At 49.3% G+C, this 18962-nt stretch overlaps 1 protein-coding gene across 1 annotated transcript in view; it reads right to left on the reverse strand.

Moving 5' to 3' along the window:
- The window catches only part of LOC121574692 (protein O-mannosyl-transferase TMTC1-like), a 120989-nt gene that overhangs the window by 44844 nt on the left and 57183 nt on the right, over positions 1 to 18962 (reverse strand). Inside the window, exon 7 of the mRNA XM_045212350.1 lies at positions 6852 to 7041. Coding sequence (XP_045068285.1) covers positions 6852 to 7041 — 190 coding nt within the window. The remainder of the gene's footprint in view (positions 1 to 6851; positions 7042 to 18962) is intronic.

Here is an 18962-nt window from a genome sequence, read left to right on the forward strand (position 1 = left end):
TAGCACATCCATAGGAAAACCAGAGCCTAAAATTCCCACATTTAATCATTTCGCCTGTTGTTTGACTACATGATGTGCATTTAAGCATGCCCAGCATGCCCATTTCAAACAGCAGTGGAAATATAGAAATGGCATTCATTATACATGTCACATTTCTGCCGTTCGCACTCAACACACTCAATTACTGAGCATATCTGACTGATGCTCTGAAATATTCTAGCCGACTCAGATTGAGTACATCATTAAAAACAGTTAATTCATTTCATATCAACTCTGCATCTAAGCTATTCATTTTTAATAAGAGTAAAAAATACCTCTGTATTTTTCCATTCTGAACATAGCCGGCGTAGTTATTAGAACAAACAGAAGCTAATTTGTCTAATGACTATATCCTTAGTAATGGCGTTGATTGCCTCGTTAAATTACAGTTACAATGTCGCGGCGTCTTGATTAAGTTGCCGGTCCAATCCATGCCTCATTCTCCTGTCAACCGCCTAAACACCGCGGTACAGACTCTACAGCATGCACACACAGATAGGATCACACACTTGTCAACTACAGACCTACATACACACATACGGCAGACACACACACTGGGGGCTAGACATTATGGCATAGATAGGATCATACCGTAATTAACACAAGCACACTCACTCTCCCCCTCAACCGTGCTGGTGTAAGCAGTGGGATCCCATACAGTAGGCAGTGAATGGATGGGGGAGGTTGGGTTGTTGATTGTATGTCATTCCAACACAGCCCCCTCAGGGGACGTTCTCTCTCTCTCTCTCTCTCTCTCTCTCTCTCTCTCTCTCTCTCTCTCTCTCTCTCTCTCTCTCTCCTCTCTCTCTCTCTCTCTCTCTCTCTCTCTCTCTCTCTCTCTCTCTCTCTCTCTCTCTCTCTCTCTCTCTCTCTCTCTCTCTCTCTCTCTCTCTCTCTCTCTCTCTCTCTCTCTCTCTCTCTCTCTCTCTCTCTCTCCTCTCTCTCTCTCTCTCTCTCTCTCTCTCTCTCTCTCTCTCTCTCTCTCTCTCTCTCTCTCTCTCTCTCTCTCTCTCTCTCTCTCTCTCTCTCTCTCTCTCTCTCTCATTTGCGATTTAGAGCAACACACTTGGGTGAACTGTAGGAATCAATAATACATAAATTGCAGCCCTATCTCATCCTCTCTTTCCCCTTCTATGTCCTTTTCTCTCTATCCTCCACTCTGTCATCTAACCTTCTTCTTCTCCTTCTATCCTCCTTGTATGTCTTAACTCTGCTTGGCTGAGTTGAGAAGTGTAGAAGAGAGCAATGACTCAACTGCTTCTCCGTTACCATGGTGATGGCAGTGGGCGCCTGTACAACGTCTGTCACAATTTGTCAGGCGGTGATACAGCTGCTTTAACCTTGCACACAACCTTGCTCCCTCCATCCTCCTCCTCCTCTCCTGATCCGTGCTCCCTATCATCTGTTCATCTCTTCCACCCTGTCAATCTCTCTCTCTCTTTTCGCCGGCTTTTACCACTCATCTTCTCAGTTCTCTACTCTCTTGTCAACTCTTTCCTTTCCATTTCAAATGTCCTCTAGTTTCCTGTCCATTTCACTCTACTCCTCTCTCTTCCCTCCTCTCCTCTTTTCTTCCCTTTCCACCATCTCTCCTTTCCTCTCTCCTCCTCTCTCATCCCTGGTATAGAGGAATATTCTGTGCTATAGCCCAGTGCTCCAGAGGACTATTCTGGGTGGTCAGCAGCATGGCATCCCTCCCAGATCAGTCCCCTCTGGTTCTGGACTCACATCCGTTAGTCCTTCCCAGTAGAACCCTTCAGAACTGGCCCACTGACATATGTCCCAGCCCACACACACACTCACCAGCCCTGCCAGGCCAACAGATGGCCAGGCCAACGTGTGTACATGTACATGCACGCACACACACACAGACAGACACACACACACAGAGATAATGGTATCCGACCCTTCATTTCAAACAGTAAATAGAGCAAATAAACCAACAAACACACTCCACTGTAAGGAGTTGTCTTTCCCTGCCCTCTCACGTACTTGTTCCTCTCAGGCTTTCCCTGCCCTCTCACGTACTTGTTCCTCTCAGGCTTTCCCTGCCCTCTCACGTACTTGTTCCTCTCAGGCTTTCCCTGCCCTCTCACGTACTTGTTCCTCTCAGGCATTCCCTGCCCTCTCACATACTTGTTCCTCTCAGGCAGCAGTTGGTTCCATGAGTTTGCTATACTGTATGCCTTTGCTGATATTGTAATGACATTTACATTTACGTAATTTAGCAGACGCTCTTATCCAGAGCGACTTACAAATTGGTGCATTCACCTTATAGCCAGTGAGATAACCACTTTACACATTTTTTTTTCTTTCTTTCTTTGGGGTGGGGTAAGGGGGGGTAGAAGGATTACTTTATCCTATCCCAGGTATTCCTTAAAGAGGTGGGGTTTCAAGTGTCTCCGGAAGGTGGTGAGTGACTCCGCTGTTCTGGCGTCATGAGGGAGCTTGTTCCACCATTGGGGTGCCAGAGCAGCGAACAGTTTTGACTGGGCTGAGCGGGAACTGTGCTTCCGCAGAGGTAGGGGGGCCAGCAGGCCAGAGGTGGATGAACGCAATGCCCTCGTTTGGGTGTAGGGACTGATGAGAGCCTGAAGGTACGGAGGTGCCGTTCCCCTCACAGCTCCGTAGGCAAGCACCATGGTCTTGTAGCAGATGCAAGCTTCAACTGGAAGCTAGTGGAGTGTGCGGAGGAGCGGGGTGACGTGAGAGAACTTGGGAAGGTTGAACACCAGACGGGCTGCGGCATTCTGGATGAGTTGTAGGGGTTTAATGGCACAGGCAGGGAGCCCAGCCAACAGCGAGTTGCAGTAATCCAGACGGGAGATGACAAGTGCCTGGATTAGGACCTGTGCCGCTTCCTGTGTAAGGCAGGGTCGTACTCTCCGAATGTTGTAGAGCATGAACCTACAGGATCGGGTCACCGCCTTGATGTTAGCGGAGAACGACAGGGTGTTGTCCAGGGTCACGCCAAGGCTCTTTGCACTCTGGGAGGAGGACACAACGGACTTGTCAACCGTGATGGCGAGATCATTGAACAGGCAGTCCTTCCCCGGGCGACAAAAAAGGGAACTCAATCCCCCCCTGCGTCAATGGTCAGGGATATAAGCAGGAAGTGACCGACCACGGAAGTGGTCGTTCTAATTTTATGACATTGACCATGTTGCAGACAAACTACTGTATATTGCAGTCACAATGTCCACATCAAGCAATGGCAGCATGGGCTGCATTCATCCAGGCATTGTGTGATCTAGCAGGAAACTGCAATGTAGCCGGCCTGGAACGCGCCCACAAACCGGGCTTTAAATGCTTCAATCACTTCCTTAGGTTAAGGTTAAGAACAGGAACCAGGAAGTGACAAACACAGACAGGGGACAGGAGTGATGCACCAATTACTTCCTGGGGTCAAGGGTCACCTGTGAATTCTGCTTGAGGTGGTTGTGGGTGATGATACAGTCAGATCTCTCTAGGGGAGGTCATAGGGGTTACAGAGGCAAATCACACTGACGGCACTGTGTGACACTATGGGACATCTCCCAGGGGCCTTTGTAGCAGGTTGGGAGTGTGGCGGGAGAGAGGGAGAGAGAGAGAGCGAGAGACAAAGGGAGAGGCAGAGAGCGAGGAAGGGAGAAAGCGATTAGACTCATCATTTATCAATAACCTAGCCGCACGCAAACCTCAGCAAAACAGACAGAGCAAAGTGATATGTCAGAGAGAGAGAGAGGGGAGAGAGACAGGGGAGAGAGACATAGGAGAGAGACCGGGGAGAGAGAGACAGGGGAGAGAGAGACAGGGGAGAGAGAGACAGGGGAGAGAGAGACAGAGGAGAGAGAGACAGGTGAGAGAGAGACAGGGAAGAGAGAGAGACAGGGGAGAGAGACAGGGGAGAGAGAGACAGGGGAGAGAGAGACAGGGGAGAGAGAGACAGGGGAGAGAGAGACAGGGGAGAGATAGACAGAGGAGAGAGATAGGGGAGAGATAGAAAGAGGAGAGAGACAGGGGAGAGAGACAGGGGAGAGAGACAGGGGAGAGAGACAGGGGAGAGAGAGACAGGGGAGAGACAGGGGAGCGAGACAGGGGAGCGAGACAGGGGAGAGAGAGACAGGGGAGAGCCTAATGAGTTTACCCCTTTCTGATTAGTGCACAGCAGAAAACCATTCCTGTATTGTAGAGTATGAGTCAGTGATGCTTCTCCTACAGTAATCTTGTACCCACCCTATAGGGGCTGGCCAATTAAATGTTAATCTAATTACCTCACTTCCCTGCTAATGAAAAGTTTTACTTTTACTCTCCCTCTCTTTCGTACTCCATCTCTCTATCTAGCTTTCCTCACTTGCATTTGTCTTTCCTCATCTTGCTCTGGCACGCACGCACACACATGCACGCACGCACACACACACACACACACACGACTCCCTTTCAATACACTTCCTGTTCCCATCACTCACACATGATCACAGAACTCTGTTTGAGTGGGCTGTTCTGGATGACTGGGGTTGAGGCCATGTTAAGGGTAAATTGAATTGAGAAATAGTACTTACAGGAGCAATTAGGGTGCCTCACTCAAAGGCACATAGACAGATTTTTTTATCTAGTCGGTTTGGGGATTCGAACCAGTGACCTTTCGGTTGCTGGCCCAACGCTCTTAACTGCTAAGGCTACCTGCCGCCCAGTTTTACTTCATCTTCTACAAGAAGATCAGCATATTGAGAAAAGTGACCTACCAAACTACAGGAAGAGAGCAAGAGCTTTCACAATTCTTTCAGCTTAAAACAATTTTACCGACACAAACTATGGGAAGGACAAGCAGGATAAAGACATCAATTTCACAAATGCCATTCAGTGTTGACAGCTGACAATAGCAGCAGAGACATCTCTCCCTCTGTCTGAGTGGGGTGGGGACCAAAGACTAAGGGTCTATTCAATAAGGATTAGGCTTTTGACAAGCAGGCTTGATTGAATAAGGCATTTCGATTGAGTTAATGTCAGTGGAGAGAGAGAGAAGGAGGGAGTGTGGATGCACTAAGACGAGGGTGTTACAGTGAGGGAAAAAAGTATTTGATCCCCTGCTGATTTTGTACGTTTGCCCACTGACAAAGAAATGATCAGTCTATAATGGTAATGGTAGGTTTATTTGAACAGTGAGAGACAGAATAACAACAACAAAATCCAGAAAAACGCATGTCAAAAATGTTATAAAATTGATTTGCATTTTATTGAGGGAAATAAGTATTTGACCCCCTCTCAATCAGAAAGATTTCTGGCTCCCAGGTGTCTTTTATACAGGTAACGAGCTAAGATTAGGAGCACACTCTTAAAGGGAGTACTCCTAATCTCAGTTTGTTACCTGTATAAAAGACACCTGTCCACAGAAGCAATCAATCAATCAGATTCCAAACTCTCCACCATGGCCAAGACCAAAGAGCTCTAGATTGTAGACCTACACAAGGCTGGAATGGGCTACAAGACCATCGCCAAGCAGCTTGGTGAGAAGGTGACAACAGTTGGTGCAATTATTCGCAAATGGAAGAAACACAAAATAACTGTAAATCTCCCTCGGCCTGGGGCTCCATGCAAGATCTCACCTCGTGGAGTTGCAATGATCATGAGAACGGTGAGGAATCAGCACAGAACTACGGGAGGATCTTGTCAATGATCTCAAGGCAGCTGGGACCATAGTCACCAAGAAAACAATTGGTAACACACTACGCCGTGAAGGACTGAAATCCTGCAGCGCCCGCAAGGTCCCCCTGCTCAAGAAAGCACATATACATGCCCGTCTGAAGTTTGCCAATGAACATCTGAATGATTCAGAGGAGAACTGGGTGAAAGTGTTGTGGTCAGATGAGACCAAAATGGAGGTCTTTGGCATCAACTCAACTCGCCGTGTTTGGAGGAGGAGGAATGCTGCCTATGACCCCAAGAACACCATCCCCACCGTCAAACATGGAGGTGGAAACATTATGCTTTGGGGGTGTTTTTCTGCTAAGGGGACAGGACAACTTCACCGCATCAAAGGGACGATGGACGGGGCCATGTACCGTCAAATCTTGGGTGAGAACCTCCTTCCCTCAGCCAGGGCATTGAAAATGGGACGTGGATGGATATTCTAGCATGACAATGACCCAAAACACACGGCCAAGGCAACAAAGGAGTGGCTCAAGAAGAAGCACATTAAGGTCCTGGAGTGGCCTAGCCAGTCTCCAGACCTTAATCCCATAGCAAATCTGTGGAGGGAGCTGAAGGTTCTAGTTGCCAAACGTCAGCCTCGAAACCTTAATGACTTGGAGAAGATCTGCAAAGAGGAGTGGGACAAAATCCCTCCTGAGATGTGTGCAAACCTGTTGGCCAACTACAAGAAATGTCTGACCTCTGTGATTGCCAACAAGGGTTTTGCCACCAAGTACTAGTCATGTTTTGCAGAGGGGTCAAATACTTATTTCCCTCATTAAAATGCAAATCAATTTATAACATTTTTGACATGCGTTTTTCTAGATTTTTGTTGTTGTTATTCTGTCTCTCACTGTTCAAATAAACCTACCATTAAAATTATAGACTGATCATTTCTTTGTAAGTGGGCAAACGTACAAAATCAGCAGGGGATCAAATACTTTTTTCCCTCACTGTATGTGTGAGCATAGCCAATACCACAACTGTGGGAAACATTGGAGTCAACATGGGACAGAATCCCTGTGGAACACTTTCAACACCTTGTAGAGTCCATGCCCGATGAATTGAGGCTGGTCTGGGGGCAAAAGGAGAGGGGGGTATGTATATGCTACCATTCCACCTAATCTCCATGTCCATCTCACCTGTAACGACATGACACAGTGCAGACACAGGGCGACCATGACCACTCCCAGCAGCAGGACGGCGACGTTGCGTATGTCCCACAGTGACTCCACCAGGGGTATACTGCCCACCTGCCAGTCATAACACAGCACCACGGGAGACAGCAGCAGCCACGCGTTGAACGCCAACAGGTAACAGTAGGTCAGGAACCTAGAGGGAGAAGACAAGAGAAGAAGAAAGAAAAGAGACAGATAGAAGGAGAGAGAGGGTTTAAATGTTAACTATTGGTCACATTCTTACATTACATTTACAGGAAGTTTAATCACACTGTATTCAATCACACTCTGTTGTTTACTGCAAACAGCCATGAAAGAACATCCAGTTCCTGTTCTGTTGGTCATCATGCCCTCTGTGAGTTTAGATATGGACTGTATCCCAAATGGCACCCTATTCCCTCTAGTGCACTACTTTTGATCAGAGCTCTATGGGCCCTGGTCAAAAGTACTGCACTAGAAAGGGCATAGGGTGCCATTTGGGATGCAAGCTGTGCAATTGATTCTGTCACACTGGGGGAGCTATCTGAGACCATTACATGGCCAAGGACTGAAATAGAGGAAAGAGAGGTCTGCTTGACTGAGCAGGAGAGAGAGAAGAGAGGGAGGAGATGGGAGGAGTGGGGGAGGAGAGCAAAGTGAAAGGATTGGTGGCTGAGAGAGGAGAACGAGTAATGAAAGAAAACAGAGAGAGGGGAGCGGGAAGCGATAGAGGACACTGACACACAGACACACACACACTCTGCTAAATCATTAAATTACTCTCCATTACTGTCAATGACTGTCCTTTATCCTTTAGAACAGATAAGCTGGTTCCTCTAATAGAAATGGAAAGGCTTTAGCTCCAGTCTGAGTGGGTGGCCGTTTCTCTACTCAAGGACTAACTGGAACAACAAACACAGAGCTGTAAGGAATGGTTCTGTTTGAACTGCTCTGTAGCTGAAGCTATGATTGGAGATGAGTTAGTGAGTTCGGTATTTGGGATGGTGTACTGTAGGACAAAACTCTTCAAATGGACGCATAGTCAATGTGACTTGAAGTTTAATGAAACTTTGATTAGACAAAACTGTGAATGGTTAAGGGCATATTTTTGTGCTTCAGTGCATTGATAAAAATGAAGCCTAACACCCACACAAACGCTTACGTGCAGAAACACACACACATAGATTAAATTCCCCCACTACCCACTACCCACAAACCCCTCTATCCCCACTAAGCACACCATGCACAGCATTTCCTACCAGAAAGGAAAAGACAGGGCAGGGAGGGAGTGAGGGAGGCGTAAAGGGAGAGAGGAAAGTGATGCATAGATGAGAAAAGGAGAAAGAAAAGAGGGAAAGAGAGAGAGAGACAGAAGAGATAGAGAAAGAAAATGAGAGAGAGGGAGAGAGGGAGAGTAATCAAGAAACAGAGAGAGAGAGAGAGAGAGAGAGAGAGAGAGAGCGAAACAGCTATTGCGAGAGAGCCATCAAGATAGAGGGAGAACGGAGAGAGAGAAAGACATCGAGACAGAGAGAAAGAATAATTGAGAACATGAATAGCAGTTGCTGACAGGTAGGTGATGGGAGGTTTGAGGGCTGTAGCTGTGTCTCCTCTGTCTCCTGTGTTCCGGCATGTTCTCCCTGATCAAGAGTCCTGAATTCAGGTGTCAAATCACCCAGCTAACAGCCTTACAGGCTCACACAGCCATGATGTGAGGAGAGCACTCCACACCACTCAGCGCAGAGGACACTGACACACCAGATAGACAAATACCTTGAAATACACACACACACACACACACACATAAATACAGTCACACACACACACAGGCAAGCTCAGCGGGAAGCAAGAGGACACAAATGCATGCATGTATAATCATGCGCACACGCACGGACACACACACACACACACACTAACACCATTAGCCAGCTCTGTCAAATCACTAAATGACTCTCAATCACAGTCCCTTATCTTTTACAACAGATAACCGCTGGTTCCTCTAATAGAAATGGAAAGGCTTTAGCTCCAGTCTGAGTGGGTGGCCGTTTCTCTACTCAAGGACTAACTGGAACAACAAACACAGAGCTGTAAGGAATGGTTCTGTACGAACTGCTCTGTAGCTGAAGCTATGATTGGAGAGGAGTTAGTGAGTTCGGTATTTGGGATGGTGTACTGTAGGACAAAACTCTTCAAATGGACACATAGTCAATGTGACTTGAAGTGAAATGAAACTTTAATTAGACAAGACTGCAAACGGGAAAAGGCATATTTGTGTGCTTCGGTGCACTGAAGAAAATGAATCCTAACACCCACACAAACACTCATGGGCAGAAACACACACGCCCGCCCCCCCATGCACACACACACAGTAGGGCGATGCTAGAAATAATGAGCGTGTGTGTGTGTTTCTGCATCCAAATGGCGCCCAGCCCTATCTCTGGTCAGAAGTGCATGAGCACATGAGAACACTGTGATATCCTACTGTGATACCCTATCAGTATTCTCCTCCCACTCAGAAGAGCAGCAGCTTCAGAGATATGCATAGATTACACATTGATTCTCTCTCTGCAGCGAAACAAGCTTTCCATAGAATAGATGGGGAAACTCAATTCTCCATTGATTTGGACAGGCGGGTTCAGATTGCCTGTTGATTTGAGAGGGGATGCAGAGTGAATATGAACTGCTGGTATATCATCGATTTATGGAGGAACATCTAACGCCAGGGGACGGCATGAAGTGATCTATTGACAGCTTCACCTAACCTAGTGCTATAATAGATTGAGGAGAAATCCCTGTTGAATAGGTGACTAGATGTGTGCAATGGATGTACAGAATATCAACTATCTCTTTCTGTTTTTGCCATTCAGTGTCACGACTTCCTCTGAAGCTGCCACCTCTCCTTGTTCGGGCAGGCTTCGGCGTTCATTGTCACCGGCCTTCTAGCCACTGCCGCTCCTCATCTCATCATTCCATTTGTTTTGTCTTGTTTATTACACACACCTGGTTCATATCCCTTCATCAGTACCTGTATAAGTGTTCCCTCTGCCCCCTTGTCTTTGTGTGTGATTGTTTATTGTGGAGGATAGAGAAGCTCGGTGGAGCTCCTGTCACGGTTTCGGCCGAGGCTGCTCCTCCTCCTTGTTCGGGCAGGCTTCGGCGGTCGTCGTCTCCGGAGTACTAGCTGCCACCGTTCTTTGTTTTCGATGTTTGATTGGTTTGGTCTGTTTAGTACACCTGTTCATGTTTAGTGTTGATTATGTGTCCTATAAGTTCTCGTTGTTTCTGTCATGTGTTGTGTGTAATTGTTTTCCTGTCGTTTGGTGCAGTGCTGTTTGCCAGTCGCTCTTTGTGTACCGACGCACTATTGTTTTGTGCGCAGTTTCGGTTTTGGAGTGTTTTACGCACTGTGGCGTATTTCGCCTCCGGGTTGTTTGACCAGTGTTGTTATTTTGGAATTTCTAGTAAAGTCTGGATTGACTTAGCTCCTGTGTCCTGCAATTGATTCGCACCACATCCGCATCAGAGAACGTGACAGAATTACACACCATAAGATGGAATCAGCAGGAGCAGCTGCAGCACCTGGGTCGCTTGAGGAGCATATCCGCGGCCAGGATGACCAGATCCGACAACTGGGGACCGCTCTGCAGGACGTCATCAACACCCTGCACCGATTGGAGTCCAGAGGGGTACCCACACCTCCACCTACCTTACCACCACCATCGGTCGGTCCGCCCGTCCCAGGCCCGGAACCCAGTGGGATTCGGCTCTCACTCCCGAGGGCGTATGACGGCACAGTTCCTCCTGCAGGTGGAGCTCTACCTGGCCACTGTACACCCGGTGCCCTCGGGACACGAGAGCGTTTCCGCCCTCATCTCCTGTCTCACGGGCAAGGCGTTGGAATGGGCCAACGCCGAGTGGAGGAGGATAGACGCCACCACCATCTCCTACGCGGAGTTCTCCCGTCGCTTCAAGGCCGTGTTCGACCATCCACCTGAGGGCAAAGCGGCGGGGGAGCGTCTATTCTACCTCCGACAGGGGAGGAGGAGCGCACAGGCGTTCGCACTGGAGTTCCGGACTCTAGCGGCAGATGCAGGGTGGAATGAACGGGCCCTCATCGATCATTTTCGATGTAGCCTACGGGAGGACGTTCAACTTGAGTTGGCCTGCAGGAACACCAATTTCACCTTCGACCAGTTGGTCGACATGTCCATCCGTCTGGACACCCTGCTGGCCACCCGTGGACGCTCCGAGTGGGGTCCGTCCATTCCATCCTCCAGCACCTCCGAGCCGAGCCCTATGGAGCTCGGGGGTGCTGGCGCTAGAGAAAGGAGGAGAAGGAGCCCGAGGGGGGCTGTCCCCTGCACCAACTGCGGCCGTGGAGGGCACACTGCGGCCAGGTGCTGGGGAGGGTCTCCAGGAGGAGGGGACGACAGGCCACGCACTGGGGAGCATTCCCAGGTGAGTAGACGCCCCACTTACCCAGAGCTCTCTGTTGTGCACTTTTGTATACCTGTTAGTTTTCCACAGGTTGCACCTCATTCCCAGCATAAGGCGCTAGTAGATTCAGGCGCAGCTGGGAATTTTGTTGACCGGAAGTTTTGTTTAGATTTAGGGATTCCCCTCCTGCCTGTCGACGATCCTTTTCCCGTTCATGCTTTAGATAGCCGCCCGTTGGGGTCAGGGTTGATTAGGGAAGTCACAGCGCCACTTAGGATGTGTACGCAGGGGGGTCATGAGGAGACTATTCAGCTATATCTATCTGATCGACTCTCCTGCGTACCCGGTGGTGCTGGGAATTCCCTGGTTAAGTACCCATAACCCTGCCATTTCGTGGCAACAGAGAGCTCTTAAGGAGTGGTCTGCTCAGTGTGAGGGGCGATGTCTGGGTGTTTCCGTGGGGGCGACCTCGGTGGAAAGTCCAAACCAAGTGCCCGCATTGCACATTCCACCTGAATATGGGGATTTGGCACTTGTGTTCAGTAAGGCGAGGGCGACGCGGTTGCCTCCTCACAGACAGGGGGGATTGTGCGATAGACCTCCAGGCAGGAGCAGCGCTCCCACGGAGCCACGTGTATCCTTTGTCTCAAGAGGAGAGAAAGGCTATGGAGACTTACATAGCCGAATCTTTGAGACAGGGATACATACGGCCCTCCACTTCCCCTGCGTCCTCGAGCTTCTTTTTTGTGAAGAAAAAGGATGGAGGGTTGCGCCCGTGCATTGATTACCGTGGTCTCAATCAGATTACTGTGAAATACAGTTATCCACTCCCTCTGATTGCGACTATGACGGAGTCATTGCACGGAGCACGTTTCTTCACAAAACTGGATCTCAGGAGCGCATATAACTTGGTGCGCATTAGGGAGGGCGATGAATGGAAAACAGCCTTTAGTACCACCTCGGGTCATTACGAGTATCTCGTCTTGCCATACGGGTTGATGAACGCTCCTTCGGTCTTCCAATCCTTCGTGGATGAGATCTTCCGGGACATGCAGGGGCAAGGTGTGGTCGTGTACATTGATGACATTCTGGTGTACTCTCCTACCCGAGCTGAGCATGTAGCCCTGGTGCGTCGAGTGTTGAGGAGGCTGTTGGAGCACGACCTGTATGTCAAGGCAGAGAAATGTCTGTTTTTCCAGGAGTCGGTCTCCTTTTTGGGTTATCGGTTGTCCGCGTCAGGGGTGAAGATGGAGGTGGACCGTGTGTCAGCCGTGCGTGATTGGCGAACCCCAACCACTGTTAAAGAGGTGCAGCAGTTCTTGGGCTTTGCGAATTACTACCGGAGGTTTATCCTGGGTTTTGGACAGGTGGCAGCTCCCATCACGTCTCTTCTGAAAGGGGGTCCGGTGCGCTTGCAGTGGTCAGCTGAGGCGGACAGGGCTTTTGGGAAACTGAAGGGCCTGTTTACTTCGGCTCCTGTGCTGGCGCATCCGGATCCCGCCTTACCCTTTCAGGTAGAGGTGGACGCGTCTGAGGCCGGTATAGGGGCTGTTCTATCTCAACGGTCCGGCACGCCACCTAAACTCCGCCCCTGTGCTTTTTACTCTAAAAAGCTCAGCCCGGCGGAGCGAAATTATGACGTAGAGGACAGGGAGCTGTTAGACGTGGTACAGGCCCTAAAGGTGTGGAGGCATTGGCTTGAGGGGGCTCAACACCCTTTCCTCATTTTGACTGACCATCGGAACCTGGAGTACATCCGGGCAGCTAAGAGACTGAACCCTCGCCAGGCTCGGTGGAACATGTTTCTAGCCAGGTTCGTATTTAAAATCACGTACATCCCTGGGTCCCAGAACGGTAAGGCAGACGCCCTGTCCCGGCGGTATGATACAGAGGAGAGGTCCGTTGAGCCCAATTCCATACTACCAGAGTCTTGTCTAGTGGCACCGGTTGTATGGGAGGTCGATACTGAAATCGAGCGGGCGTTGCGTACCGACCCTAGCCCTCCACAGTGTCCTGTGGGTCGGACGTACGTTCCGCTCGAGGTTCGGGATCGACTCATTTATTGGGCTCACACGTCACCCTCCTCTGGACATCCTGGTATTGGCCGGACAGTGCACTGTCTTAGTGCTAAGTACTGGTGGCCCACGTTAGCCAGGGATGTGAGGGTTTATGTCTCCTCCTGCTCGGTGTGCGCCCAGTGTAAGGCGCCTAGACATCTGCCTAGGGGTAAGTTACAACCCCTGCCCGTTCCACAACGACCATGGTCTCACCTCTCGGTGGACTTCATCACTGACCTTCCCCCCTCGCAGGGGAATACCACTATACTGGTCGTTGTGGACCGGTTCTCTAAGGCCTGTCGTTTGCTCCCTATGCCGGGCCTTCCTACTGCCCTACAGACCGCCGAAGCGCTATTCACCCACGTTTTCCGGCACTACGGGGTACCCGAGGATATTGTGTCTGATCGAGGTCCCCAGTTCACCTCCAGAGTCTGGAGAGCATTTATGGAGCGTTTGGGGTCTCGGTGAGCCTTACCTCGGGTTACCATCCTGAGAGTAATGGGCAGGTGGAACGCGTGAACCAGGATGTGGGTAGGTTTCTTAGATCATACTGCCAGGGCCGGCCGGAGGAGTGGGCACGGTATGTTCCTTGGGCAGAAATGGCCCAGAATTCCCTACACCACTCCTCAACTAACCTAACCCCTTTCCAATGTGTGTTAGGTTACCAGCCGGTTCTGGCACCATGGCAGCAGAGCCAGATCGAGGCTCCTGCGGTGGATGAGTGGGTGCGGCGCTCGGAGGAGACGTGGAACGCTGCACACGTCCATCTGCAGCGGGCCATCCGTCGTCAAAAGGCGAGCGCCGATCTCCACCGCAGTGAGGGGCCGGTGTACGCACCTGGTGATCGAGTCTGGCTCTCTACCAGAAACCTGCCCCTCCGCCTGCCCTGCCGGAAGCTGGGTCGGCGGTTTGTGGGGCCGTTTAAAGTCCTGAGAAGATTGAACGAGGTGTGTTACAGATTACAACTGCCTATTGAGTATAAGAATATTAACCCCTCGTTCCATGTGTCTCTTCTCAGGCCGGTGGTAGCTGGTCCACTCCAGGAAGATGAGATCAGAGAGACTCCTCCGCCCCCATTAGACATCGAGAGGGCACCGGCGTACACCGTGCGGTCCATCTTGGATTCGAGACGTCGGATGGGGGGGTCTCCAATATCTCGTGGAGTGGGAGGGGTACGGCCCGGAGGAGCGGTGCTGGGTGCCGAGGAGGGACATCTTAGACCCGTCTCTTCTGACTGAGTTCCATCGTGGTCATCCCACGCGCCCTGCTCCGCGTCCTCCTGGTCGTCCTCGAGGCCGGGGTCGGCGCGCGGCTCGGTTTCGGCCGAGGCTGCTCCTCCTCCTTGTTCGGGCAGGCTTCGGCGGTCGTCGTCTCCGGAGTACTAGCTGCCACCGTTCTTTGTTTTCGATGTTTGATTGGTTTGGTCTGTTTAGTACACCTGTTCATGTTTAGTGTTGATTATGTGTCCTATAAGTTCTCGTTGTTTCTGTCATGTGTTGTGTGTAATTGTTTTCCTGTCGTTTGGTGCAGTGCTGTTTGCCAGTCGCTCTTTGTGTACCGACGCACTATTGTTTTGTGCGCAGTTTCGGTTTTGGAGTGTTTTACGCACTGTGGCGTATTTCGCCTCCGGGTTGTTTGACCCGTGTTGTTATTTTGGAATTTCTAGTAAAGTCTGGATTGACTTAGCTCCTGTGTCCTGCAATTGATTCGCACCACATCCGCATCAGAGAACGTGACAGCTCCGTGTATTTTGTATCACCGGGATAATTCCCTGTGTGCCTTGTATTTTCCAGTGCGCCTGTTTTGTGCGCTGGAGTGTTTTGACGCATTACTGCGTAACTCTGCGTTTCAGAATAAATCCTGTTATTCTGTGATTTACCCTCCTGCGTCTGACTCCTTCGAAATCACCTCATCACATCCAGTCAGGCTGGCTATTGGAGAGAAAGACATACAGATAGACACAGACAGACAGACAGACAGACAGACAGACAGACAGACAGACAGACAGACAGACAGACAGACAAACAGGATCGCAGACACTCCACCAGACTTGGCAACAGACAGAGCCAGAGAGTTTAACATGGAGGAGTATGCTCACCAACTGTCATGATCAGACTGGAACGGGACGTACAGTCGAAGTCGGAAGTTTACATACACTTAGGTTGGAGTCATTAAAACTTGTTTTTCAACCACTCCACAAATGTCTTGTTAACAAACTATAGTTTTGGCAAGTCGGTTAGGAAATCTACTTTGTGCATGACACAAGTAATTTTTCCAACAATTGTTTACAGACAGATTATTTCACTTATAATTCACTGTATCACAATTCCAGTGAGTCACAAGTTTACATACACTAAGTTGACTGTGCCTTTAAACAGCTTGGAAAATTCCAGAAAATGATGTCATGGCTTTAGAAGCTTCTGATAGGCTAATTGACATCATTTGAGTCATTTGGAGGTGTACCTGTGGATGTATTTCAAGGCCTACCTTCAAACTCGGTGCCTCTTTGCTTGAAATCATGGGAAAATCTAAAGAAATCAGCCAAGACCTCAGAAAAAAATGTGTAGACCTCCACAAGTCTGGTTCATCCTTGGGAGCAATTTACAAACGCCTGAAGGTACCACGTTCATCTGTACAAACACTAGTACGCAAGTAGAAACACCATGGGACCATGCAGCCGCCATATCGCTCAGGAAGGAGAGAGAGATGAACGTACTTTGGTGCAAAAAGTGCAAATAAATCCCAGAACAACAGCAAAGGACCTTGTGAAGATGCTGGAGGAAACAGGTACAAAAGTATCTATATCCACAGTAAAACGAGTCCTATATCGATATAACCTGAAAGGCCGCTCAGCAAGGAAGATACCACTGCTCAAAAACCGCCATAAAAAAGCCAGACTACGGTTTGCAACTGCACATGGGGACAAAGACCGTACTTTTTTGAAAAATGTCCTCTGGTCTGATGAAACAAAAATATAACTGTTTGGCCATAATGACCATCGTTATGTTTGGAGGAAAAAGGGGAAGGCTTGCAAGCCGAAGAACACCATCCCAACCGTGAAGCACAGGGGTGGCAGCATCATGCTGTGGGGGTGCTTTGCTGCAGGAGGGACTGGTGCACTTCACAAAATAGATGGCATCATGAGGAAGGAAGATTATGTGGATATATTGAAGCAACATCTCAAGACATCAATCAGGAAGTTAAAGCTTGGTCGCAAATGGGTCTTCCAAATAGACAATGACCCCAAGCATACTTCCAAAGTTGTGGCAAAATGGCTTAAGGACAAAAAAGTCAAGGTATTGGAATGGCCATCACAAAGCCCTGACCTCAATCCTATAGAAAATGTGTTGGCAGAACTGAAAAGGCGTGTGCGAGCAAGGAGGCCTAAATGGCGTAGCAGTGCGGTCGTGTTTTTTCTGTGTCCTTGTGTAAATAGCCAGTTTTTTAGTTTTTTGTCTATTTTGTATATATTTCTCAATTTTACTTTTCATTCTTTAACTAAATATACTTTCCTGCAACCCGCCTCACCCAACGTGGAAAGGATTCTATTATTATTTATTTATAACTTTTATCAAGAACCTTAAGCTGAAACTAGCCTAGCTGCAACCGAATGGCTACTTGCTACTAGCCACCGTTAGCGTCTTCACCATTGTCCGTGGCCTGCACTACCCACCAGCCAGCTCTAGCCTGGACAATTTGTCGGTCAGTCTGCACAGCGTGCTATCGACCCAGAGCATATCGGATTTTCTGCCGGAATCACTGGACCCTAGCGCCGGATCATCGCAACCAGCTAGCTGCAACCAAATGGCTGTTGTCGTTGGCTAATTACGATTGCCCCTTAGCAAGCACCAGTTAGCCTTGAGCTAGCCTCGAGAGAGGCCAATCTCCCAGCTATCTACCTCTCTGTCAACCGGACGGGACCTCCTAGTGCTGACACGGAGCCCCGCCGATCCAACACGACTGGTTTGCCGATGAAATCGTCTGATGTGGTTTCAACAGGCTTCCCGTTATGACGTCGACCACGAAGATCCATCTGCTAGCCCCGGCCCGCTAGCACACGCAAGCCGGGCCTCTTGCTCGCCAGTGCTGTAGCATCCCCCGAACTACCTCCGAACTCTCCTATTGCTGTTCACCGGACCTTATGATAACTCAGCTATACAGCTGATGCCTGCTGGACTGTTCCTTTATACGGTACCGCATCCTGTTTATGTTTAGCCTCAGCCCAAGCTTTGTTGCCATTACCAGCTGTTGTCTTAGCTCTCTCGAATAACACCTGTGATTGCTTTATGCCTCTCTCTCATGTCAATATGCCTTGCTTATTGCGGTTCCGGTTATTTCTTATTGTACTATTTCACTGTAGAGCCCCCAGCCCAGCTCAACCTGCCTTAGACAGCTCCTTTGTCCCACCCCCCCATACACGCGGAGACCGACTCAATCGGTGCCTCCAGTGATGCTATCTCTTTCATCGTTACCCAACGCTTAGGTTTACCTCCACTGTACTCATATCCTTGTCTGTACATAATGCCCTGAATCTATTCTACAACGCCCGGAAATCTGCCCCTTTTTTTTCTCTGTACCCAACACACTAGAAGACCAGTTCTTAAAGCCTTTAGCCGTATCCTTATTCTACTCCTCCTCTGTTCCTCTGGTGATGTAGAGGTTAACCCAGGCCCTGTAGCCCCCAGTATCACTCCTACTCCCCAGGTATTATCATTTGTTGACTTCTGTAACCGTAAAAGCCTTGGTTTCTTGCACGTTAACATCCGAAGCCTCCTCTCTAAGTTTGAGTTATTCACTGCGTTAGCACACTCCGCCAACCCTGATGTTCTAGCAGTGTCTGAATCCTGGCTTAGGAAGGCCACCAACAATTCAGAAATGTCCATCCCCAACTACAATATGTCTCGATAGAACTGCCAAAGGGGGTGGGGTTGCAATCTACTGTAGAGATAGCCTGCAGAGCTCTATCATACTATCCAGGTCTGTGCCCAAACAGTTTGAGCTTCTACTTCTAAAAATCCACCTTTCCAGAAATAAGTCTCTCACTGTTGCCGCTTGCTACAGACCCCCCTCAGCCCCGAGCTGTGCCCTGGACACCATATGTGAACTGATTGCCCCCCATCTATCCTCAGAGTTCGTACTGCTTGGTGACCTAAACTGGGATAGGCTGTCCTATAATCTAAAATAGATGCCCTTAATCTCACACAAATGTTCAACGAACCTACCAGGTACAACCCAAAATCTGTAAACATGGGCACCCTCATAGATATCATCCTGACAAATGTACCCTCTAAATACACCTCCGCTGTCTTCAACCAGGATCTCAGCGATCACTGCCTTATTGCCTGCGTCCGTAATGGGTCCGCGGTCAAACGACCACCCCTCATCACTGTCAAACGCTCCCTAAAACACTTTAGCGAGCAGGCCTTTCTAATTGACCTGGCCTGGGTATCCTGGATGGATATTGACCTCATTCCGTCAGTAGAGGATGCCTGGTTGTTCTTTAAAAGTGCTTTCCTCTCAATCTTAAATAAGCATGCCCCGTTCAAAAAATTCAGAACTAAGATCAGATATAGCCCCTGGTTCTCCTCAGACTTGACTGCCC

This window comes from Coregonus clupeaformis, unplaced genomic scaffold (assembly GCF_020615455.1).
Source record: "Coregonus clupeaformis isolate EN_2021a unplaced genomic scaffold, ASM2061545v1 scaf0009, whole genome shotgun sequence".
Classification (NCBI taxonomy): Eukaryota; Metazoa; Chordata; class Actinopteri; order Salmoniformes; family Salmonidae; genus Coregonus; species Coregonus clupeaformis.